Here is a 25,430-nt window from a genome sequence, read left to right on the forward strand (position 1 = left end):
TGCCTAAGAGGAAGGGGAACCAGGGCTCCCCATAAGTGTTGAGGAAGGTCACAGATCCCACCTGATGCCTGTCCTCTCTTGACCCAGCCCAGCTTGCTTTGGGGAAAAGGTGTGGGATGACAGGGAGGCAGAGAGGCTGGGACAACAGACAGTAGCTAGTGACTAAGGTGGTGGGGGTATGTGGGTGACAGGAGGGGGAGTGTGACATCCATGGGAGGGTCCTAGGCGGCTACTGGAGGACCTCCTCTGAGGGGGCTGTCTGTCTGTCTGTCTGGAAGCTGTATTCTATGCCCATCATGTTCAGCTCTTTCTCACTGTCACTGAGAAAGCTGCTGTAGGTGCTGCCCTCAGCTAGGTGTGGTGGCTTTGGTCAGCCAGCTACTGCATCCTGCTAGAGGGCATGGAGTACCTCCTCACAGGTCCTGAGGAGGGACAGACAGTAGATCGTGACCAGGTGGTAGGTGGGGGTATTGATAGGAAGGGATGTGTGACATCCTGTAAGGGGAGGGATGTCACACATATGTTACTGGAGAACCTCAGCCGAAGGGCCGGCCTCGCCATCATGGCTGGCTGTCTCGAAGCTGTGTTCCATGCTCATCATGTCTGGCTCTATCTTGCCAGTGTCGTTGATGAAGCTGCTGTAGCTATCACTCTCCACCAGGTGCAGTGGCTTGGTCTTGGGCAGCCAGCTTTTACGTACCACTCGGCGGGCATTGGTGCACATGTCAGCTGCAATGGCGTTCATCTCGCTCTCCTTGAAGTTGGGGGCGAAGTTCTGGCAGTAGTACTTGACAGCAGGGAGGACGCGACTGTCTAGCGGCTTGCGTCTGGGGTCATTGGTGGAAGAACGGATGCCAGTGCCACAGCTATTGGCCAGTGTGTTCCGGTCAAAGAAAGATGCCAGGAGCCTCCGCAGCAAGGCCTTGTACCTCGTGCCTGCGCTGACGAGGCACTTCATGAGCTGTGCCCTTGTCATGTACACATCGGTGCCTGTCACGAGCTCCAGCTTCTCAGAGGGGTCACCTTCATCATAGAGCTTTGGGTGGCAGCGGTTGCCAATCTGGTTGATAAGTTCAGCCGGGAGAGATGCCAGATCTTGTCGCACCCGGATGCGACTTCGGGACTCGAGGACCACCTGCTCAGGGAGGGCTTCTACTTTCTCAGCTGACTGACCAACGTTCAACATGGTGTACATACTGCAGATCTGACGGTACTGCTCATCCGTACCCTCTTCACCTGCATCTTCCTCTTCGTGGTAGGAGCCAGGGCTGTCACTGGTGTAAGCACTGGAGGTACCTGGGCTGGTCCGCTCTGACATGCTGGGTCCACTCACACACCCCCCCACTGTAACCACAGCCACTGCTGCTGTAGCTGTGGCCACTGAGACAGGTTGGGGCATCCGGTTTGGGGCCAAGTCTGGTGTGGAGAACTTGGCCATCTTGCGGCTGCCATTGTTGCTACCACTGCCTCCAGCCTCCTTCTGGCTGCTATCCCATAGCCTCTTGGCCATGGGTGTGCATTGCACGGAGTCCAACTCCTGTTCTGTCTTGACCCGTGACACAAGGGGCAGTGGCGTGCTACAGGCTGGCCAGCCCAGTGTCTGCGCTACAGGACTTTGAGGCTCTGAGGATGGGGCCTCCTCCGGGTGCAGGCCCTGGGACTCGCAACTTGGAGAGCTAACTTTGAGGAAGAACTCGGTGCCCTTCTCCATGATCTCCTGGATCTGCAGGAAGCCGGCTATGTAGATGAGCAGGAACTGGTCCCCCATGTTCATGCTCAGCCGGCCTGTATAGCAAAATGTGAGGATCTGCTGGAATGACTGTGGCTGCACGGCGGCTGGCAGTTCCACCACAGCACTGCGGCTGCTGTTGAATAGGTCCCGGAAGTAGGAGCTGCTGGCGGCCAGCACAGCACGGTGGGCCTTGAAGGCATGGCCCTTAACCACCACTGACACATCACAGTATAGTCCTTGCAGCCGCCGCTCATTGAGGCACTCGAGGATGCTGTTGCCGAAGTTTGGAATCTCCATCTGCAGGGTCTGAGCCACGGCGGCAGCTGGGGCCGGACCTGGGCCCAGGGCTTGCCCCCCTGCGTCTCGGCCTTGACCTCGGCCTCGGCCTCTGCGGCCTCCGTGGCCTCCGCCTCAGCAGCAGTGGTAGCTGCGGCGGCCATTCATTGTGGGCCAGGCCGCCCCAGCCGAGCACCGAGTGGGAATTTCTTAGTTATTAATACAAACGAGCATTAGAGCTCTTAGCCCAAGACTGGGAACATCTTTGACCTAAAGACATGATTGCTCTATGTAACTTTTCTGGTGTCTAGAGACAGTTGTTTCTTCTGTATGACACTTTACATGTCTCTTATACACTTTACATGTATATGTCTCTACCCTTATACAGCCTCAGGTTTATTCCCTTTCCTGATGCTTCTCTTCTTCTGCCCTTCTTTCTGCTCTAGCCACTCTTGAACTGTTCAGTTACTTTCCTTCTGTAGCTGTGCAGACAACTGCCTTGATGAACTCACAATTCAATCTGTTGATACCTCAACTGCCACTGCCGCTCTGCTACCTCTTTGTCGCTTTCCTGCCTCTGAGGATTTATTCCTTGGATACAATCTTATCTCATAAAGAGGAGGCAAGAAAACATCTCTTGAGAAGGATGGAGAAATAGTTCTATGGCTCTACCAAAGGACCCAGGTTTGGTTCCCAGTAACCACATAACAGCTCACAACTATTTGTAACTGCAGTTCTAGGAGATTCCACAATTCTTCTGACCTCTACATGTACCAGACATGCACATGGTACACAGGGAAAAAATTACAAAAAATATTAATATGTTCAGACATAGATATATTTAAAAGATCACTTAAGAGAAACCTTTCATTTGGCCTGGTGCTACAAACCAGAAAAGGCAGTAACTGATGAATGTCTCCCTTGCTACTCATTGAACCAAACTGCTTTGTTTTGTAAAACCAGTCATGATCATCGAGGCTTATATTTTATACCAATCACAGCCTTGCCACTTCCCACCATTCACATTCATAATGATTATGTTTTTGTATAAATCATGATAGTGACACATAGGACCGATCATAGTCACTGAAGTTTATATTTTTAGACCAATCACGGCCTTGCTCTTAACAGAAATCAGAGTCATTTAAACTTGTGTTTTGACCAATCACAGCCTTGCTCTTAACAGAGACCAGAGTCAGTTAAACTTGTGTTTTGACCAGTCACAGCCTTGGCTCCTAGGACCAATCACAGTCAGCAGGTATTATGTTCTCAGCCAATCGCATAGGCAGTGAGTATTCTATAGTTGCCTGGATACGGTAAACATAAGAGCACTTGACTTCAAGTGGCTGGTAAGGTAAGGTGAAGGCAGTTGGTGCTGTGCTGTAAGGGCAAAAATCTTGGGTTGTTTTCTGTTTAATCTTGTACCAGTCATTGAGACAGTGATGGTGAACTCACCAAATGTAAAATGTGAATTTGATAATTTACTATTTCAGTAATATCAGTGTTTAGTTTAGTCTGAAGTTGTATAGTCAAGTGTATACCTATCTGTGGTCTTTAAGCTTAGTTTTCTAACTTGATCTTTATGAAATGTCTCTCATTTTCACAAGTAATACTGTTTATAACACAGTTCACTCATTCTAATAACACATACCATACATTGGCAAATAGGGCCAGACTGGCTGTATTTCTAAATACTGACAAGTTTTATCATGATGGTTATCTGGTATAGAACCATGAAGGATGAACTAAGATGAATAACTAAGAAAGGATAGATGAGAAACTGAAGAATGGGGGTATAGAAGAAAGAAGATAGATGGAAGTTAGCTAGATAAATGATAGAGGAGAGATATAGGATAGCTAGGGATAAAAGTAATAACAATGGAAGATAGGATATCTAGATGATAGGTGGTAAGTGGATGGAGATAGATACCAGATAGGTGACAGAAAGGTGGAAAATAGATACAGGATAATTAAAGATAAATGACACATGGATGGTAGAGAGATGCAGGGAAGCTAGAGGATAGGTGGGTGATAGATGAGAAACAGACACCAGGTAGCTAGACAACAGATGAAGGATAGATAAATGGAAGACAGTTACAGGAAATCTAGATAATTGATGATAGATAGATCACAGAGATCTAGGGCAGCTAGATGATAAATGATACATGGATGGTATAGAACACAGGATAGCTAGATGACAGTTGATAGATAGATAGCAGACAGTTACAGGAAATCTAGACGATTGATGATAGATAGATCACAGAGATCTAGGGCAGCTAGATGATAAATGATACATGGATGGTACAGAACACAGGATAGCTAGAGGACAGCTGATAGATAGCAGACAGTTACAGGAAATCTAGACGATTGATGATAGATAGATCACAGAGATCTAGGGTAGCTAGATGATAAATGATACATGGATGGTATAGAACACAGTATAGCTAGATGACAGTTGATAGATAGATAGCAGACAGTTACAGGAAATCTAGACGATTGATGATAGATAGATCACAGAGATCTAGGGCAGCTAGATGATAAATGATACATGGATGGTATAGAACACAGGATAGCTAGAGGACAGTTGATAGATAGATAGCAGACAGTTACAGGAAATCTAGACGATTGATGATAGATAGATCACAGAGATCTAGGGCAGCTAGATGATAAATGATACATGGATGGTATAGAACACAGGATAGCTAGAGGACAGCTAATAGATAGATAGCAGACAGTTACAGAAAATTTAGACGATTGATGATAGATAGATCACAGAGATCTAGGGTAGCTAGATGATAAATGATACATGGATGGTATAGAACACAGGATAGCTAAAGGATAGCTGATAAATAGATGAAAGACAGGCACAAGATAGCCATAGGATTAATGATAAATAGATCACAGAGATGTAGGATAGCTAGATGATAAATGATATATGTATAAGTATATGACACAGGATACTTAGAGGATAAATGGTGAATACATGGAAGACAGGCACAGGATAGCCAGAAGATTTAAGATCAACAGATTGAAGGCAAACAGAATAGATATAAGATAAAAAATAGATAGATGGAAGATAGACAACATATAGACAAAAATATGACTAAAACGATGGAAGATAGGCATATGATAGCTAGAAGTTAGATGAGAGGTAGAAGAGAAGTATAGGGTAGTTAAAGAATAATGATACATGGATGATCAACAGACACAGACTAACTAGAGGCTAGAAAACAGATATATGGAAAATAGCCAAATAATGAATAAAGGAAAGATGATAAAAAGATGAATGATAGGAAAAGGAGACCAAAGAGGTAGAGGATAGCTAGATGGAAGTTGGGACACAGGGTAGCTAGAGGATAAAAGATAGATGGAATAAAGACAAAGGATTGGTAAAGGAAAGATGATAATTAGAAGGAAGATAGACACAGGATAGCTAGATGTTGGATGACAGATAGACACAAAAGTGGTAGGTAAGGATAGATGATAGAAAGATGGAACAGAGATATAGGGTATGGTAATAGGTGGTAGATATATGATAGCTAGAGGATTGATGATAGATAGATGGACAGTAAATACAGCTTAGCTGGAGGATAAAAAATAGATAGATGGAAGACATAAACAGTTGAGTTTTTGGATAGATAGATGGAATAGTTAGATGATAGAAGGATAGATAGATAGATAGATTCAAATAGCTAGAAGATGATATATGTTAGACAAAGAATAGTTAGAGGATATATTTTAGTTGGATGGAAGATAAAGAACAGAGCTACAAGATAGATGAGAAATAGACGGAATATAGCCACAGGAAGGCTATAAATAAACGGAAGATAGACACTACTAGATAGGTGACATATAGATGCAAGATAGACACAGGATAGATAGAATATAGATGATACATAGATGATAATGGATGTAAGAGAGGCACAGGATGAATAGAGAGATGACAGATAGGTGTTTCATACAGGATAGCTAGAGAGCAGGTGATAAAATGATAGAAGAGAGATACAGGGGAGCTGAAGTATAAAGGATAGAAGACAAAGGATAGCTATAGTAAAGATTTAGATAGATGGAAGATTGATGAATAATAGATGATAGATGGATGATAGACAAGGTTCTCTAGAGGGAACATGATAGATGTATAGAATATATACACAATATAAATAGAGGATAGATGAAGATGGTTACAGCATGTCTGAAGGGTAGATCATAGGAAGATGAAAGCTAGACACTGTATTGCTAAAGTATATTTATATGACAGAGAGATTCAAGATAGCTAGAAAATAGTGATAGGTCAATAGAAAATAAACACAGAATGAGATGGATGATGGATAGAAGAAAGGACAGATGGTAGATGGATGAGAGACACAGGAAAGCGAGATGATAGATGACAGAGAGAAGATAGAAAAAGAATAGCTAGAAGATAGATGAGTGGAAAGTAGACATGTGATTTCTAGAGTATAGATTATTGATTAATGGAAAACATAGACAGGATGATTAGAGGATATACTACAGAAAGTTGGAATATATAGTATATCTGGATGTGAGATGATAAATAAATGGAAGATAAATGCACTATACCTATAGCATAGATGAGAGATAGGTGAAAATAATAACAGGAAAATAGACACACAGAGAGCCTGAGGATAAATGATACGTGGAAAATACAGGATACCTAGAGGATAAACAGTGGTATAGTAAAGTCAGGATAGCTAAAGAATTGATGATAGATGGAAGATAGATGCAGGGTAGTGATATGATAAAGAGTAGGTAGTAGACAGATAGGACATCTACAGGATAGATAATGGATAGCTAGAAGATAGATAAATGATAGATGGAAGACAGACATAGGATAGATATGAGATAGATGCTAGTTGGATAGAAGGAAGACACCAGATTTTTAGAAAATAAACAAAAGATATATTGAAGACAGCATATGTGGAGGATAGATGACTGATTGGTGGAAGATAGTAGAGATTAAGTAGGCACAAGAATGTAAGTGGCCCATCAGTGCAAGATAGGTACAGGATAACTATAGGATAGATGCAAAGATAGACATAGGATAGTTAGAGGGTATATAATAGATAGACACAGGAGAGTTACAGGAAAGAAATAGATGGACTATAGACACAGGATGCGTATATGACAAATTTCAGAAATATGGGAGATGGATAATAGACAAAGGATATATAGAGAATAGACCGTAGTTAAATGGCAGATAATAGACGGAGCAAAGACTTAGTAAGGGTAGAAAGTGAATGATAGATGAAAGATAATAGATCAGAGAAGGATATGATATAGGTAGTTCAGCAGTAATAGATGGAAATTAGACATAGGATAACAAAGGTATAAATGATACATTGAATGTAAACACAGAATAGGTAGATGATAGATTATAGATAGAAGATAATAGCTGAAAGATAGATACAGGTTAGTTAGAGCATAGATTGTGGATGTGAACTAAGAGGTAGGAAAGACAGGATGGCTTGACCATAGTGCATAGCTAGATGATCAGTATAAATCCATGAGAAAGGTTATATATAGTGCAAAATATAGACCATAAAAGATAAGTGATAGATGGTAGATAGATAAAGGATAGATAGAAGGTAGGTACTATATAGGTAAATGAGGAGTACAGGTATGATAAATACATAGCAGATAGAAAACAGAGGATGGATTTATACACATATATAGACAGATGACAGAGTTTAGACAGTTGACAGCAAAAAGACAAATGGATGATATATGACAGAAATACAGTACATGATAGAAGATAGATAATAGGTTTATAGATGAGAGAAGATAGATAATGATATGTAAAAGAAATGATAGACAATAGATGACGGAAAGATAGGTGGTAGATAGTTGAGAGAAAACATAAAAGATAGGTTGTAGGTGAGAGAAGACAGAATAAATAGAGGATAGAGAGTTGGTAGGTGATAGATATAGCACAGGTATATGCTATAGACTATAGAAATATGATTGCTTAATAAAACATTGGTCTGATTTTGTTTTAGAATCTACCCATACCTGACCGAAAAATGAATCGACATCGACATCAAAAGACAAGGAGGTAGGAATTCATAGTTGATGTAGATGGCAAAGCCTTCTGCCCTTCCCCCTTTTCTTATTTCACATCTAGCCAAATAGTCTTTCGTAGGGAAGGATGGCTCTCTTGAGAGAAATTTGGACTCTGTCTTGGGTTTTCTATTCTTACAGATTCAATTGCATTGGAACACCTAGTCAGAATTACTCTTATTAAAGTAGGTGAGAACAGATGTATATCAACAATTTACCATTACACTCAAGCTAATTTAGATTTATCTTAAGTAATTGCCAAACCATAACACCAGGCATAGTGTTGGGCTGTGCTGGGAAGACATAAAAAATAGATTGGTCTCCACTTTTAAGAGCCTCACAGACAAAGGCCAATGACATTGAATTTAGTTTCATTGTTTTAAATAGAAATATGGTTTATTTGTTTGCTTGTTCATTTACTATTTATTTTAAAGAGTAGCTCTTTCAATTTATTCCAAGACTTACCTCAAACCCACGATCCTCCTGCCTTCCCACCTGAGTATTGTGATTAATGCCATTTGTTGACATATTCTGCCATGGTAGTTTTATTTTGTATAACGAAGACACTGGATGTTTAATTCATACAAAAGTCTGTCTTTCTGTCATCTTAGTCCTCCTATTGAGGCACCATATGAATGAATCATTTGCCTCTGCCTTACCATTCATAAAGATCATTCTATTTTTCTGTTGATTAGGGTGGTCTTTAATCCACACCATGGGCTAACATATGAGGATCTTCACAGTTTGATGAATATACTTCAGAGAATTGTGGATAGTATTGGATATGGAGCCTCTAGACGGAGACCCAGAGCACGCTCTGCGAAACGTCAGACAACCATTCCAGCTGCTCCTTCTAATCCAAGAGGTTTGACTTAGACCCATTTTTTCTGTGTACCATTGCTGACTTGAGAGCATCACAGCCCTCACAATGCTTCAAGTGCCTTAAGGGATAGAGTATTGATTGGAGGAGTCCTTGAAGTACCTTTGCATATGCAGTTTGTTTCTCTCCACTCACAAGGCTATGAGTTTTTTTTGTTTGTTTTATCTTTAACGCATAAAATATTCCTGAGGCTTGTTCAAGAGTGAAACTTACTAGAAACATATATGGAAAATAATAAAGTCTATTTGTGTGAACCTATCAGATGATCCTTATATCATGGAACCCATTTAGTTAAGGACATGAGATGGGTTTATGCCTACAAACATTTAATCAAACTCTCCTAATCTTAGGTGAAGTGACAATTTTCCTGACCCCAATATTTCTCTATGAGTTTCTCTGTTTCTGTGCCCTCTCTGTGGCTAAACCTCCCAAAATATTTGCTAGTTCTTTTGTCCACTCTCTCACACTGCATTCTTCTTCAACCTTCATCAACAAGGTTATAGGTGCTACCACTCTTCATCCCACTGCCCCTATGCTGCACACCTCATTGCCTCTTTAGTGAGGACAGGAGATCCTCTACCCACCAGATCATTGTCCAAGGGAATAATGTGAGACTCCTGCCCTAAGGTCAGAATCACCCAGCACAAGGCTTGTATCCCTTGAATATTTCTCTTTTTCTTGTGGGTTGTGTAGAGGGTTTGTTGTTGTGTGTATTTCTTATTGATGTAAATCACTGAGATAGGAGGGTATGTTGCTGAAATCCTTTACTGCTTCAGGTCAAGGAAGAGGGGTGGTAGGGCTGTGAGAAGGAGCAGAGGACAGGATCAGCTGTGCTGCTCCCTGAGAAGACCAGAAGAATGGGAGGCAAAACAGTGACAACTGTTGAGGTTGAAGATCCTCCAGTGAAACGCCTTTGTCCAGAAATTAAAAGAGTAGACTTCCAGTTTTTACCTAAGGACTGGTAGTATGAGTCTATGTAGAACTCTTGACTTGACGTATTTTGGATCCTGAGTTTTGACAGAGCCAAAGGAAACCTGTAAGTTGAGTGATTTTGAATTCCATCATTTCTTTGTTTGTGAGAATTGGTACTCCGCAGTTGGAGTCTTTTTGATAATATTAATTATAACTTTGGTCTGGAAAATGGCTCAGTGGTTAAATTTGAGTTCAATCCTCAGAATCCACATATAGGTGTCAGGAGAGAACTAACTCCTAAAAGTTGTCCCTGCCCTCCAAAAATGAGCTATAGGACATGCCCTCACACAATATATTCACAAAATAATAAAATGTTTTTTTCTAAATTACAAGCTTGCAGAGTCTAATATCAATTGCTAATTATTATTAATACAACACCTCTCCTTCCTTTCTCTAAAAGAAGCATTAAATATGGGAGTCAATTATGACGGAAAAGAAGTTCCCATTTTCCAAACCTATGAGGAATTTCATAAGACAGTTGTTCAGGTAAGAGTGCTTTTGTTCATTGCTTACTTTACATGTGGATCACATTCTATGCTAGATGCACTACAGCACTTTTCAAAGCATAGCTGGAAGAACATATGATTTCAAATAACACAACAAGTGTTAAAACAATAAATATTCTTGGATGAAAACCTAAGTCACATGGGAACATCTTTTATCCTTTCAAGCACGTTCATTAAAAAGAAAATTTGGTTTACAGATTATATACTGAAATTTGTGTTAAGAGGTCTCAAAATGTATCGTTTGAAATCTGGCAATAGTTTTGTGAAGCCAAGTGTATATTCAAACATTTTGGAGTGCACAGTGAAACTATGCTTATTTCCCTCCTCTACCACCTTTTAGCTTCTGTGAGATGTTAATAACTTGTCTTCATTATTTTGACTCATGAAAAAAGTGGAGTTTTTTTAATTTAAATTGAGGCTGGGGGTGTGGTTCATTCACAACACTTGCCTAGCATATGCAGAGTACTGTATTCAATACCCTGACACCAATAAAAGTAGCATCAAAGTTTTGACTAATACATAATGATTGTGGGGCTTGTCAGTTGTTAGCTTTGGTAATGATACACTCAACCCAGTTTCAAACCACAGCAGGTAATAAAAGACTATTTGAAACTATCGTTCAGTTCTTTAATGATTATGTTATGATTCAAATCTTCTATATTTCATGAGTTATCTTTGGTAAATTATATTTCCTAAGAATTGGTCTATCCCATCACTTTCAATTTTACTGGTATAAAATTGATGGTGATGTGTTCTAGTCATGTTTGTTACAGCTGAAGCTTCTGTAATGATATCTACTTTTTATTTTAACATTATTTGTGGGCCTGGAGAGATGAACAGTTAAGAGCACTGGCTACTCTTACAGAAGATCTCAGTTTGATTTTCAGCACCCTCATGGCAGCTCACAACCACCAGTAGCATCAGTAGTTCAAGTTTCAGGGGATCTGACAGAATCTGCTGCCCTCTTCTGGCACCACACAAACACATGGTACACACACACACACACACACACACACACACACACACGAACAAACCACTCATATGTATAAAACAGAAACATTTTTAACAGGGTTGTGCTTTTCACTATGCAAATCACTTTAATCAGAGGTTTGTTTCCAGTATTGTTCTTTTCAAATAATAGACTTTTTATTTTCTATTAAAAAATCTATATTGTATCTTTACATTTTGCTCTTCATTTCATTCTTTTTTTCCTGAGTTGTTTATTCCATGCACTAAAATATTTATGTCGTCCATTCATGTTGTAGCTGGTGACTGAATTCTCTCTAAAGACTGAATGATAGTCACTTACATGTTATACTAAAGTTTTCAGAGCCTTTTTGTCTGTCATCTGCTTGGACTATATGTTAATGCTTCTCTGTGTCTAAATCAAACAGTTGAGTTGGGGAACTATGTAAAGACAAGAGGTTTGTTGTAGCATTGGTGGGATAGTGGAGAGCATAACTTCCTTCTAAGAAATGAGGCTTATTTAGCAGCAAGTTTGAAATTCTGTGTCCTTTTTTGATGGTCCCTTGACTATGTCATTTGTGAGATGGCTTGTTGATGAAACTGGCTTCACAGTGGAGGTAGCTTGTGATAAGGAGCAATCATATTTGTAAGACAGAAAGCCAGAGAGTGGGGAGGGATCACCAGCCTTCTAGTAACAACCACCTATTAGAAACTAACCACAGTCCCAGAAGAACTAAATTAATTACTAATGAAGGCAGCATAATCAGTGACCTCCCACTAGGCCTCTCCTCTTAAAGACCCTACCACCTCTCACACTGTGCGATACAGACTAAGCTTCTGATATGTGAATGCTTGGAGGACTGGCCATAACCAAACTATAGCAGATTGCTTCCACCTTTTGGCCATTGTGAATAATGCTGCTGAGAACATGGGTAAACAGAGCTATTTGACGTGCTGCAGTAGAAACACCAGAGTCTATGGTGTTCTCTAATATTGAGGACTGGCCATATAGATTTTCACAACTTCTTCCTTTTAACCTCTCATTGACAACACACAGGTATTCACATTCCTTCACAATCATCTTAAAGCTTGTAGTCAGAGTCTTGTCTTCAGTTTTAGGCCCTTTCCATTAATGTTTGCTTTGATTTTTGTTACTGGGCTTGGATATCAGGGCCTTATGCAGCTGAGAAGAACTCTACCAATATAAACACATGCCCAAGCTCTCCTGTGTTTTACCATGCAGTTTTGCTTTTGCATTAATGTTTTATTTTCCTTTATGCCGAAGATGAAACCCAGGGCCTCACATATGCTACGGAAAGGTTTTGCCACTGAACTATAATCTCAGCCCCGGAATTGATATTTTTATGATAATTTCATTTAAAGAACTGTTGTTATGTTTCATATCTTTGATCAGTTTTGAGTCATTCAAATTTTTAAAACCCATGTTATCTGTGTTCCTATATTTAGCACTCTTTTCTTGTCTGTAAATTCCAGTGTTTTCTTTTCAGCCTCATTCTGCATTTGACTTTTTCTATACACTCTTCATGTATAATCGATTTCCCTTCCCAGTGTCTGCTAGTTTGTTTTTGCCATAAGGTCCTTTATTTGTAACTATCTGTCTGCATGAATTCTATGAGCCTGTTTATTAAAATATTCATTTTATTTCAGACCAGGATTTCTTTGAATTAAATATTAGATTGGAGTTGTGGAAGACCACGCATGCAGTGTCTGGATCGCATCTCTAAATTTGAGTGAATGTGGATGTTTGATTAGTATTTCCTAAGGGAGCCCAGGTTTATTTGTCCTCCTCTTCTTAGACTTGAGGAAGGCACACACATATCCACATCTCCTTTGAATAACCTTTTGGCATTTCACATGCTCTAGATAGCAGCTTTTGGGAAACCTTTACTTTATTTCCAAGCTCTAAGTAACCAATGATGGACAAGTTTCCTAAGGCTCTAACATCGCTTTATGTCCTAGTACCTACATTCATAGTCGTCTGTGGCATGTTGGTCCTACTATTGAAAACAAGTTTATTTTATTAGCATATATTGATTGCATATAATAATCAGTTTCACTATGACTTTTTATATATTTATATAATGTATTTTGATCAAATTTGCATCTCATTACCCTCTCTTGTCACTTCCCCTTCTCAATGATCTCTTTCCTCCTCCCAGTTACGCTATCTTTCTTCTATCATAGCTTGGAGGAGATGGGTTTCATGAGACCACACCCCTTCCCTGAGAATAAATAGCTAACAGCAGCTAAGGAAGAGCCGCTCATGAGTCCTCAGCTCTTCTTAAGAGTCTCTAGGCAATTAATGGTTGCTAAGGGAATGAAAGATGATTTCTTCTGTCTGTAGGCACTGGAAATGTACTAAAACACCTAATTAGAACCCCTCACCCAGGATCTTGTAAGCAGCACTAATGAAGCTTATAGAAAAAACTCTGAAAACAATTTTGTAGCTCATAAAATTATTTTAAATGTTCTTTACAAAGAAATATTTGTCTGTATAACAAATCCATTATACAGAAGAAAAGTAATGGCAGTAACCATATTTATAAGTAGATAACCAGACTAAGAACAAATGAAAGTGCCCTTAAATAAAATTATTATCCATTTAAAAATTAAATATGCTTAAAATGTGTCAGTCTACACAGAAATTAATCTTCCTAGCTTGTGTTGGAGAGTTTAGGTGTTAATTGGGTGTACATTGAAATTTGTTTAAGTGACACATTATTTGATAAATATCTCATGCTTAACATTAAGGAGATTCTGTGTAGGAGGCAGAATAATAGATTTTTAATTATGTGTGTGCCTACTTCATTGATATGTAAGAAATAGAATACATTTCAGTATTCTGTTATATTTATGCGCTTATAAATAAAACTATCATTTTATAATTGCATTATTTAATTATGTTATTATTCTCTTTATTAGTCATTTGAAAACATTTCAATTATATTGAGCACAGATGGGAAAGTTGTTTTTATATCGCAGAATGTGTCATCTCTCCTTGGACATGATCCAGTAAGTTCTTTTAGCGTTTGGGGAAAAGGGTCATTCTGGTATTCTGTTTACGGACTATTTTGTTTCAGCTTCATATAAGTCAATGGTGTTGAGCTATGCCCATTTCATCATCTCCATTGGTTTCAGTCTTAAGTCAATAAAAACAAATTCTGGTTTGAGGTAAGAAAACACAATTTCAATTTTGCTTGGGGGCTTCTCAAAGAAGACTGGTTTTGTTTTACTTCGCCTGGAACTTATGATTCACACGCCTCAGCTTTCAGTGTGGTCTGCATCCCCACACAAGCCAAGCATGTACTTTTTGATATAGCAGTTGCTTTGTAATCAGTGTCTAGCCTCTAAGTGCCTGATTTGAGAGAAGGCAGCTCTCACCAAGATGAATGTGGTGTGGGGTCTGTTACATAGTGATTGAGGAATGGATGTTACATAGTGATTGAGCAATGAATGAAAGTCATGATTGATTCATGCTGAGTTATGGCATCTATTGTAGGTCTTATTTTTTCTACGTCTTAATTTTTTAATTAGTTTATTTTTAAAATCTGAGATGTATTTTTGTAGTAGTATGATGTTATGCTCTTTTGGCTCTTTTTGGAGAATATCTCTCTCCAATCTCTCTCTGTCTTTCTGTCTCTCTCTTTTTTTTGCCAATATAAGGTCGTGTTCTATAGTTTAGGCTACCCTGAAACTCCATGTAGTTCTAGTTCTAGCTCATTAGCACATTTTGTATATATATGACATACTTTATTTTTATTGCACTCATAGAAATTATAATTCATGTAATATTCATCTTTGCTAATAGTTACTCCTGTAAACATTAATTACTTCATATAAAATATCTGTAAAAATGTTTCAGTAGCACATTTTGTAGGATGGGTGGATATTGGATTTGTGGCAATTGCAGTAGTGATGTAATAAAAAGTACAATAAGTGTGAATAAAACGGAGAATAATTCTTCAACTTGTAAGGGATAATGAAGCTGCACTTTGTCTTAATATTTAGACAGTGTCTGATTGAGATGATTATTTAATCATTTGTTTGATGGGCAGAATTAATGAAAGGCCAGGTTAATCAGAGATAAATTCATTTGGGTATTTGAACTGTATTTTTATTGAAAAATAAGTATTTCTTTAGAGTACTGGGAATTAAGATTTCCCCATCAATATAAATAATGCCAGATTAAAGTATAGGGAGGACTAGGGACTTAAAAGTGTGCCAGAGAAGGCCACTTTTTGGTTCTTGGCTTCCTGGCCGGCTTGACCTAAAATAATCACATAGAAACTGTATTAATTAAATCACTACTTGGCCCATTAGCTCTAGATTCTTAGCTAACTTTTATATTAATTTAACCCTTTTTTATCTGTATATTGCCATGTGGCTGTGGCTTACTGGCTAAAGTTCCAGCACCTGTCTCCAGTGGGGCTACATGGCATCTCTCTGACTATGCTTCCTTTCTCCCAGCATTCAGTTTAGTTTTCCCCGCCTAGATAAGTACTGCCCTGCTATAGGTACAAAGCAGTTTTTTTAGTCATTAATGGTAATCACAGAATACAGAGGGAAATCCCACATCAACTCCCCTTTTCTGTTTAAATAAAAAGGAAGGTAAAATTACATATTATAAAACAGGTATCAAGCAAGAATTACAGTTACAATATTTACATCTATTTTATATTTTATCATAACTAAGGAAAACTATAACTATAAATTTTTCAACTTCATCAAAGACTCCAGGAGGCTATAATATTACCTAAGCAAGCAGGAGGTGCATTGTAAGCAATTTCCAAAACTCTAGAATTGACTGCCTGGACAGTTATCCAAAGTTCTTCTGTACCATTGGGGTATCCATCTTCAGCCTACAGTCCCATAGGATTCAGCAGACTTTTCCAAGAAACAGGAAATTTCAAAGATAGTTCTGTCTATATTGGCAGTTTGTCAGTCACTTTCTTCTGTGTCCTGAAGAATGTCTAGCAGAATCTTTATTGAAGCAGGAACCCCAAAGAATCATCTCACCTTTAGGTAAGCTTAGCAGTCATTATTCTGTGGATCCTGCATATCTAGTTTATCAAGCAGTCTAGATAAGAGCAGTTTCTTGCCAAATGGTCAACCAGCTCCATAATGAGCCTCTTCAATCCCCATTGTCATCTTGAAGTAGCTTGGTGCTGCCAGGAGTAGATGTGTCTCATTGTCATGAGAAGGCTTAAGTTTTTAAACATTTTAAATGCTATATTCTGAAGGTCTATGAAAGATTTGAAGAATACTTATCTAACTGAAACATATCTCTACACATATAGAAAATCTAACTAATATGACTACAAGCCTGACTATTATAGATGAATATTTATTAACCTATATTTTTAATTATACCTTACATTTTTAAGTGAACTACACAATCACAGTACCTTAAACAAGAGCAGAAATATACATATAACAAGTTTAACCTTAAATTTGTATGAATAAACTAAGATCTATGCCAATGCAAAAGACTGAGGAAGGCATAAAAGAGAAATGATTCACATTGAAATGTGAAAAAGTGCACAGTCAAAGGTAGGCAAGGCTGTATGGGGGTTTCCAATTCATATTCACTTGCTTGGATCAAGGTCTGAGATAACACTATGGATGAAGAGCTGTGATTTTTCCAAGCATATAACACAGAGAGAAAGAACACAATGTGATCATTACAGAGTGTCTGTGGTCTCTGAGATGGCTAAGGAAGACTTCAACTGTTTGCCGAAAATAATGTATAAGAAAATTGTGTCCAGAATGGATTGTAGACTGGAGTAATTGCAGAATGGTACTGAAAACTGCCTGAATCACAGCAGCTGTAGCCATAAATGGGCAAGGGCAGAGCTAAATTCACAGGTAGTAAGGAGACAGGACAGACTAAAAGTCTCAGTGTAAAATAAAATTTGTTCTCTCTCCTTCTCTCCAGGAAGACATTGTGGGAAAGAGTTTATTAAATATTCTTCTTGATGGAGAAAAAGAAGAAATAGCTCAGAAGATCATTCTTAATCCTCCATTGGCTAAATCAGGTATGTATACCTGGTTTGGTTTTGTTTTGATTTAATTTTGGGGTGTTGAGTGACAAGTAACACTCAATTGAATAATTTATTGCTTTCTTACCCCTTAGTAATTTTTGCAAAAAGATTAGTCACTGGAGCTGCTGATCATATATTCATTTATATATACAGCTCATAATAGCAAACCATATTTCTATCATTAAAAAACTCTTTTCTGTGGGGGAGTGGGGAGGAGCTCATGGGTCCTCACCCTCAGCTCAGGATCTAGTGACAGTTGATGGATGGTGGGAGAGGTAAGTGGGTTTCTTTAAGGATGTGGACCCTGGCAGGCTAACCATGATCTAGATCAGTGGTTCTCACTTTCGTAATGCTGTGATCCTTCAATAGAGTTGCTCAAGATGTGGTGACCCCAACCATAAAATTATTTTCCTTGTGACTTCTTAACTCCAAGTTTGCTACTGTTATGAATTGTACTGTAAATAGCTATGTTTTCCAATGGTCATAGGTGAACTCTGTGAAAGGGTCATTTGTCCCTCAAAGGAGTTGTGACCCACAGGTTAAGAACCACTTCTCTAGTGGATGCTTCACATTCAGAAGTATATGGAATTGTGTGGTCTTTGTGGACACAAAGTTGGGAAGGACTGGGTGGGGGTGTGGAACTGGATCTTGGGGGAGCAGGGAGGAGTGGGATATGAACATGATCAAAATATGGCAATGCATATATGAAACTCTCAAGGGATCAATAAAAATACTTTACTGAAAAATCATCCCCAGCCCTGTCTTGTTCTTTACCCTGTTCCCTAATTACAGAAGTATTTTTCTACTCACGGTAGTGCCATATAAATAGCAGTGAGTTTATTCTGGCTAGTACCCTATTCTACAGATGATAGCCCTGTGAGTACCAGCATTTGTGGAAAGAAAACTGTATTCTTTAAAATGTTTTCTTGAGCCAGGTGTGGTGGGGCACTCTTTTAATCCAATCACTCGGGAGGCAGAGGCAGGCAGAGCTCTGTGAATTTAAGGCCAGCCTGATCTAAAGCGCAAGTTCTAGGACAGACCAGGCTACATGGAGAAACTCCCACCCCCTAAAAAATGCGGTTTTGACTGAAGAAGACTTTCATTTTCTGAAATAATCTATAAGAGCATAACACTTTGTTTCTTGCTCGCTTTAGTTGGAAGTCTTATTGAATTTTGCTGTTATGTAAGAAAAAGAAATGCAGACCTGTTTGCCAAGGATGCATATAATTGTGCGGACATGTACGACCGGAGGGACACATACGAGTATGTGAAATTTGTCTTGTACTTGCAAGATTCTTATGATGGTAAGCAACTCAGCTCATGATCTTTAATGATGTTCAAGAGTGATATATTCTTGATTGCTAGGATACATGTTCTTGTATTATTGGTGTTTACACAATCTCTGATACCCCTATTTTCACACGATTTCTGGCTACGCCTATTAGATATTTAAAAAAATAGAGAAATTTATAAGGTGGGGGTCACATAGAAACATGGTGGGTTACATTGGTAAAGGATGGCTGTCTCACCTTATAAAACAAAACAAAATTTAAAATTTAATCAAAAAGTTTACTGCACTGCCAAGTTTAAAGGGAACTCCATGAATACCTAAATTTACAAATAAATTTTGTAGTTTGTAAATCATGCCACAGATTGGATTAACTAGGGTCTAGAATTCAAACATCCTACCAAGGACAAATATATAAAATATAGACACTAAAGTTCTATACACTAACCTGGGGAAAGAAGTTTGTCCTCTCTCTAAAATTTTAATAGATAAAATTATGCTATTTCTACATTTATCTCATGTGTAGTATGGGGCCTGGTGTGTAATTTTTGAGGTTTAAGGAAGTTCAATCTGAGAAATCAATATACATAATTAAAATAACTGCTTCAGAGTCATAAAACATCTGAGGTAATCAGAGGTAAGATATACTTTGTGCTTCAGGTACTCAAATGCTTGTTAAACTATTTCTCATGTTAGAGGAAATATCATTTCAAAACACTTGGACAGATGTATGCACATTTACACATGTGTGTGTGTGTACGCGCGCACACACACACACACACACACACACACACACACACACACACACTTCTTTTAGAGACTGCCGCAACAATTCATAGGGCGACAGCCAAAGATTGATATCAGTAAAAATTCACATTTGATTTTCAGTTGACTGCCTCATATTTTGGAGGTGACCATCTGGGGAACTGGGCTGGAAGGGAAGGAAGACAAGGAGAATCCCAAGGCTCAGAATCTTGAAAAATGCCAATGGGATGGTAAACAGCATTGTGATATGACAGTTGTCAGCCTCCTTGCTTATTTAGAATATCTTTTAATTTAATTCCCACTGTGTCTATCTCCCATAGAGTCATTTGTGATTTTTGGAAACTATGGCCGTTGTAGCAGAAACATTTGTTCATCAACTCCAGGGCTGTTAAGGGAGCAACAGTATTATCTTGTGGGAACCATTTCAGTTCTTCGCACAAGAGCTGAATCAGTGAGTATGCTGTATGATTCTTCCACTTTGAAGGGCACATCATTTTCACTTTCAGTCTTTGGACATCAGTGCACAAATACCCAGTATTCACTAGAGAAAAAATAAGTTGTATTTTTCTGTTAGGAAGTGAATTTGCATGTAACAACAACTCTGTTTTTTTCCTTAGGTAGTTGATTGTCGAGGCTTTTTACCTATCAAAGGAAAAGCTAGTTTTTAGAATCCAAATGACAGATTAAAATTCCTTTAGTTTATTCTTTCAATAACATGGGATACTTCTAATGTCCCAGATATTGTGATAAGTGCCAGGGAAATACATAGGGGCAGGCAGTAAAGAAAGCATTGATGACAAATGTCAGAGGGGTGAGAGTTGATAGTGTATCTCTTTCTGGCAATTTGTTTTTAGAGTATAGGACCCCAAGAACAATAACAAAGGCAATCTGGGCAGAGAGTGCCTTGACCACATTTTGGGGAGTTTGAAGGAACAAATTGCTTATATGACTCAAATAAGAGGTTAGGGGATAGTGGAGGTGGGCAGTACTTTGCTACATTAGTAACGCATATGGGATCTATACTATAAGTACACTGGCTTTCATTTTAGTAATGGACCAATAAATTTAAAATCCTATTTAGGAAGTATATTCTATAAAATTGTTTAATACTTGGAAAAAGGGTATTAATATAGATGAACTGACAGGCTATTATGTGATTGGTTGCGGGATAACCAGATGAGGTTTGGCCACATGAGGTCCTATACTACAGGTTAGAAGACTGGTAAAAAACTCTATTTTCTCTAGTATATGCAGAGGCCCTATGCATGATCCCTGGTTTGGTTGAGGACAAGCTAACTTGTTTCCAGGTTCTGACTATTATGAATAAAGTTGCTATGAACATAGTCAAGCAATTGTCTTTCTGATAGGATAGAGTTGTAGAGAGTAAACACAAAATACTTGATCATTATATTAACAGATGAATCAAAGATGCCAAATATGTGTTTATGTCCATATTTTGGGGTGAATAATATTTTGTCTATTGTAATAATTTCATTACTTGTACTTTAAAATTTTATTTGCTTGTGCATATTCTTGTGTCCATGTATGTGATGGTTAACAAATGCCATGGTGTTGGAGAGGGGAGGACCTTGGACTTCCCACAGGGCAGGGAACCCTGACTGCTTTTTGGACTGGAGAGGGTGTGGGAAGGGGAGGGGGGAGGGAAAGGGGAGGAGGTGGAAATTTTTAATAAAAAGAAAAAAATTAAAAAATTAAAAAAAAAGTACACTGGCAAGCAGAGGTGTACTATGATCTGGACTGAAATAACCAGGCTGCTTTATAGGTGGATAATAAAACATAAGAAACACTAATGGAGCTACCGAGATATGAATGGCAGGTCTGAACTGGTTGTTGTCACAGGGATGTAAATTCCAGCATTTGCAATGAATGGAGGTACTATCAGCAGATACAGGCAGGACTAGAACACTGTAGACTGGGCAGTATTAGCTCCAGAGGAGGAGCTTTATTTGGCCTGTGGGCCATGTTCCTATTGTGATGGCACAGTAGAACATTCCTACATTCAACTGTGGAATAAACCACTTCTCTATGTTGAAGACAGTAAGGAAAGTGGTATAGAGGGGAAATCTGAAGGAAGTTGGTCTGATTTGATTGCCTCATTTGTCCTTCCTTTTTACTAACTCTCTGGGACCTGAATTCCATCATCTGCCATGAAAATACAGACTTCTAAGATGTAGGACTCAGCCTCAAGATCTACTTGCTTTTCTGAGAAAGAGAAAAATCTTTCTTGGCTCACCCATACCCCCCTAGTCTCTATATCACAACACCAGGAAGTCTTTTTGTGGTTTCCTCAAGTTTTTCTCTCTGGGCCTCTATGATATTGTTTCTATATTGGGGGATATTTTGGAAAACATATCTCGAGATAACAGAAGGAGAGTCGTCAGTATGATGGTATAAAATAGTGAGCAGTGAACTTGAGTCAAAGTGAAATTCTTCTCCTAAACCTACTGTATTCAAAGGCTGAACCATTGTACATGCATACCTTGTTTTCATATCTATAAACACAGTGTTTTCCCCACACTTACATATGGATCAGTTTTAACTTGAAAATGTAAGATATGCCATAAATTTCAGGTCATTTTTGGTATACAATGCATTTAAGTGCCAATTGGGGGCTGGGAGAGGGTATAACTCTACTCTGTACAAGGCTGTAAGTTTGACTCTCAGAGATGCTAAAATGATGACAGCAACAATGGAAACCAATATGCTTAATTTTCTTCAGGAACAACCTGCTGCAATTCAACCTCCTGTTATAGTCATTGATTCAGATGATGACAATAATACACAGTGCCAAAGGTAAGAGGTATCATGGCTGTAAGTAATACAGAGCTGAAACCTAGTCTTTTTTTTTACTAAATAAAACCAAAACAGTAGAATGCTCATCTAAGGATTTTAATGAATCTAAAATGACCAATTTGTTGGTATGAATCTACCTTATTATTTAATATAATTTATAGTTTTCAAACAGAATATAGATGATTGCTTTTTTATTTTTAATTTTTAAAATATTTTAATTCTCTTGAAAAGTGCAGGTTTTCTTGCCTATCTCTATCCATCTACCATCTCTATCTATCTATCTATCTATCTATCTATCTATCTATCTATCTATCTATCTATCATCTATCTATCTATCTATCTATCTATCTATCTATCTATCTATCTATCTATCTTATATTTGTATGTGCATTTGTATATACCACCACTTCAAGCTTCCAGATCTGTGTATTTTTTTTATTTTTTTTCAGATCTGTGTATTTTATCATATGTAAGTAATCAAGTAACCAGTGTCTGTTCCATTATTTTCTAGAGTGATCCAATAATGGTCCTAGAAAAATGACAGAAAAAAACATACAATATACATTTGAGGATGTGAGCCCAACTCCTAGGACCCACTTGGTAGAAAGAGAGGCCTAGTTCTTGAAAGTTTTCCTCAGTCTGTCACACAAATGATATACATGAATGAACACATGCATACATACACAAAATGAATAAATATTTTTTTTAAAATAGGAATATTGAAAGTAGACATGGTAGCATTTCGGATATAGAGTAAGGAGAAGCAGTAGCTCAGAGTTATCCTGGCTGTCCTGAAACTCACTCTGTAGACTAGCTGACCTGGAACTCACAGAGACTCTCCTGCTTCTGCCTCCCAACTGCTGGGATTAAAGGCATGTGCCACCATGTACAGTCTGCAAGACAATTTGAAGGCAAAAAAGTTGCCTTAAGTTTTTGGGAAAAGTCGACTTACTACTTTAAAAAGTCATAGTTGGGAACAGATGGATAACAATATTCTGCAGCCAAGGCACTGGGTTGAGAAAAAGTTGGGGATGACGTGAAGTTTTCAGTCTTCAATGGTTGGTTTAAAATGAGAGAAAGGAGCCGGGCGGTGGTGGCGCACGCCTTTAATCCCAGCACTCGGGAGGCAGAGGCAGGCGGATCTCTGTGAGTTCGAGGCCAGCCTGGTCTACAAGAGCTAGTTCCAGGACAGGAACCAAAAGCTACAGAGAAACCCTGTCTCGAAAAATCAAAAAAAAAATGAGAGAAAGGAGGAGTCTGGGTCTAGTACAGTTGTCTGTTGGACTTACAACCTGAAGCTCCCAAAGCCATCAAGACAGACTTTTGAATTCCTCTTCTGACTGAAAGTGGATTAGTGGTTGCCTCTGGCCAAGTATTGTGTGCGGATGGGGACAGAGAGGAAGGATTGTTAGAACAGTATAATTTTTTTCTGAGATACAAAATGTTCTTAAACTCTCTTGGGTTGGAGATTTATCTTATTGCTTTGCCCAGCAACTGCAAAGCCCTGAGTTCAGTCACTAGCATAGAAATAAATATATAAATGCAAAAGGATCAAAAAACCTCTAAGGAACTAAAATTATTCCAGTCATTGTATGATCTGAATCTGCCAGAAATCATTGAATTAAAAGCTTTAATTGAATTGTATGAAATGCAAATTTGATCTAAAAATGTTTTCCCTGGGGCTGGGAATGTAGCGCAGGTCGTAGAGTGCTTGCCTGGCATAAACATAGAGTAGTTGATAGTACATGCCTGTAATAGCAGACTCAAGAGCTGGTGGCAGGCAGACCAATTTTTAAAAATTATGTGTTTGTGTTTTGCCTGCATGTATGTCTGTGTACCACATGTATGCAATACCCATGGAGTCCAGAAGGGGTTGTGAGATATTCTGGAACTGGAGTTACAGACGATTGTGGGTTGCCATGTGGGTGCTGGGAATTGAACCCAGGTCCTCTGGAAAAACAACCGGTATTCTTAACTGTTGAGTCATCCCTCCAGTCCCTAGATCAGAATTTTAAGGTCATCTTTGGTAACATACTGAGTTTAAGGCTAGTCTGAGATACTTCAAATCCTTCCTCCCCAAAAATCAACATATATGTGTGTATATATGTACATACATACGTATATGTGTGTGTATGTTTGTTGTCTTAGAATTTTAGGTATTTATAGTGGCATTTCATTTGTATTTTAATAAGTAAAGCTTGTCTGAAGATCAGGAAAGTAAAACAGCCATGCCGGCCAGCCTTACAGACCAGACAGTGGCGACACATACCTTTAATCCCAGTAACCACACTAACTTGCCATAGAAACCAGGCAGTAGTGGTGCATGCCCTTAATCCCAGCCCTAGAGAAGAATATAAAACAGGAGGAGACAGTTCTCAGTGTCAGTCTCATTCTGAGGTTTCTGGAGGCAGAATCGCCATTTCAGACTGAAGGAGAGGTAAGAGCCAGTGACTGGCTGTTTTGCTTTTCTGACCTTCAGGTTGAACCTCAATTTCTGTCACTGAGTTTTTATTAATCATACTTCAAGTATTTAGGTATTGTAAATAATGCATGACTTTGTTTATGTTTAAATTCTTTCACACTGGAAATACAATCAGAAAGAGTAAATATTGAACATTTCATGTTCAAATCATATATTCAAACTATGCAATGACTCATTAACTTGCATTTTTCTATATTATCTCCTCAGAATGAACTCAGCATGTTCCAACAGTCATTCACCATGTAGTCTGTTAGAATATCTTGTTTTTTATTTTTATTTTTTTTGGTTCTTTCAAGTCATTTATTTTTTAATTTTTTTTTTTGATTTTTTTGAGACTGGGTTTCTCCATAGCTTTTGGTTCCTGTCCTGGAACTAGCTCTTGTAGACCAGGCTGGCCTTGAACTCACAGAGATCCTCCTGCCTCTGCCTCCCGAGTGCTGGGATTAAAGGCGTGCGCCACCACCGCCCGGCTTCAAGTCATTTATTAATAAGTTTCAGCCTCTCATATTTTGAAGTGATGGGATTTTTCTGTTGTTTGGTCTATCAAACAAAACACTGCCTTTTGTGTTTGTGTGTTTTACAACATTAAGGTTAACCAGGATTTTATACATA

At 38.6% G+C, this 25,430-nt stretch overlaps 1 protein-coding gene and 1 pseudogene across 1 annotated transcript in view; one reads left to right on the forward strand and one right to left on the reverse strand.

Annotated features, from left to right (window-relative positions):
- Window positions 1-269: 269 nt before the first annotated feature.
- Window positions 270-3,038, reverse strand: LOC142841543 (nucleus accumbens-associated protein 1 pseudogene; annotated as a pseudogene).
- A 5,008-nt stretch (window positions 3,039-8,046) lies between these two features.
- Pasd1 (PAS domain containing repressor 1) overlaps window positions 8,047-25,430 on the forward strand; it is a 49,292-nt gene continuing 31,908 nt past the window's right edge. The window contains exons 1-8 of the mRNA XM_075958494.1: window positions 8,047-8,078; window positions 8,779-8,948; window positions 10,336-10,421; window positions 14,351-14,440; window positions 17,364-17,463; window positions 18,624-18,773; window positions 19,843-19,973; window positions 22,263-22,336. Coding sequence (XP_075814609.1) covers window positions 8,047-8,078; window positions 8,779-8,948; window positions 10,336-10,421; window positions 14,351-14,440; window positions 17,364-17,463; window positions 18,624-18,773; window positions 19,843-19,973; window positions 22,263-22,336 — 833 coding nt within the window. The remainder of the gene's footprint in view (window positions 8,079-8,778; window positions 8,949-10,335; window positions 10,422-14,350; window positions 14,441-17,363; window positions 17,464-18,623; window positions 18,774-19,842; window positions 19,974-22,262; window positions 22,337-25,430) is intronic.

The sequence above is a fragment of the Microtus pennsylvanicus genome, chromosome X (assembly GCF_037038515.1).
Source record: "Microtus pennsylvanicus isolate mMicPen1 chromosome X, mMicPen1.hap1, whole genome shotgun sequence".
Taxonomy (NCBI): Eukaryota; Metazoa; Chordata; class Mammalia; order Rodentia; family Cricetidae; genus Microtus; species Microtus pennsylvanicus.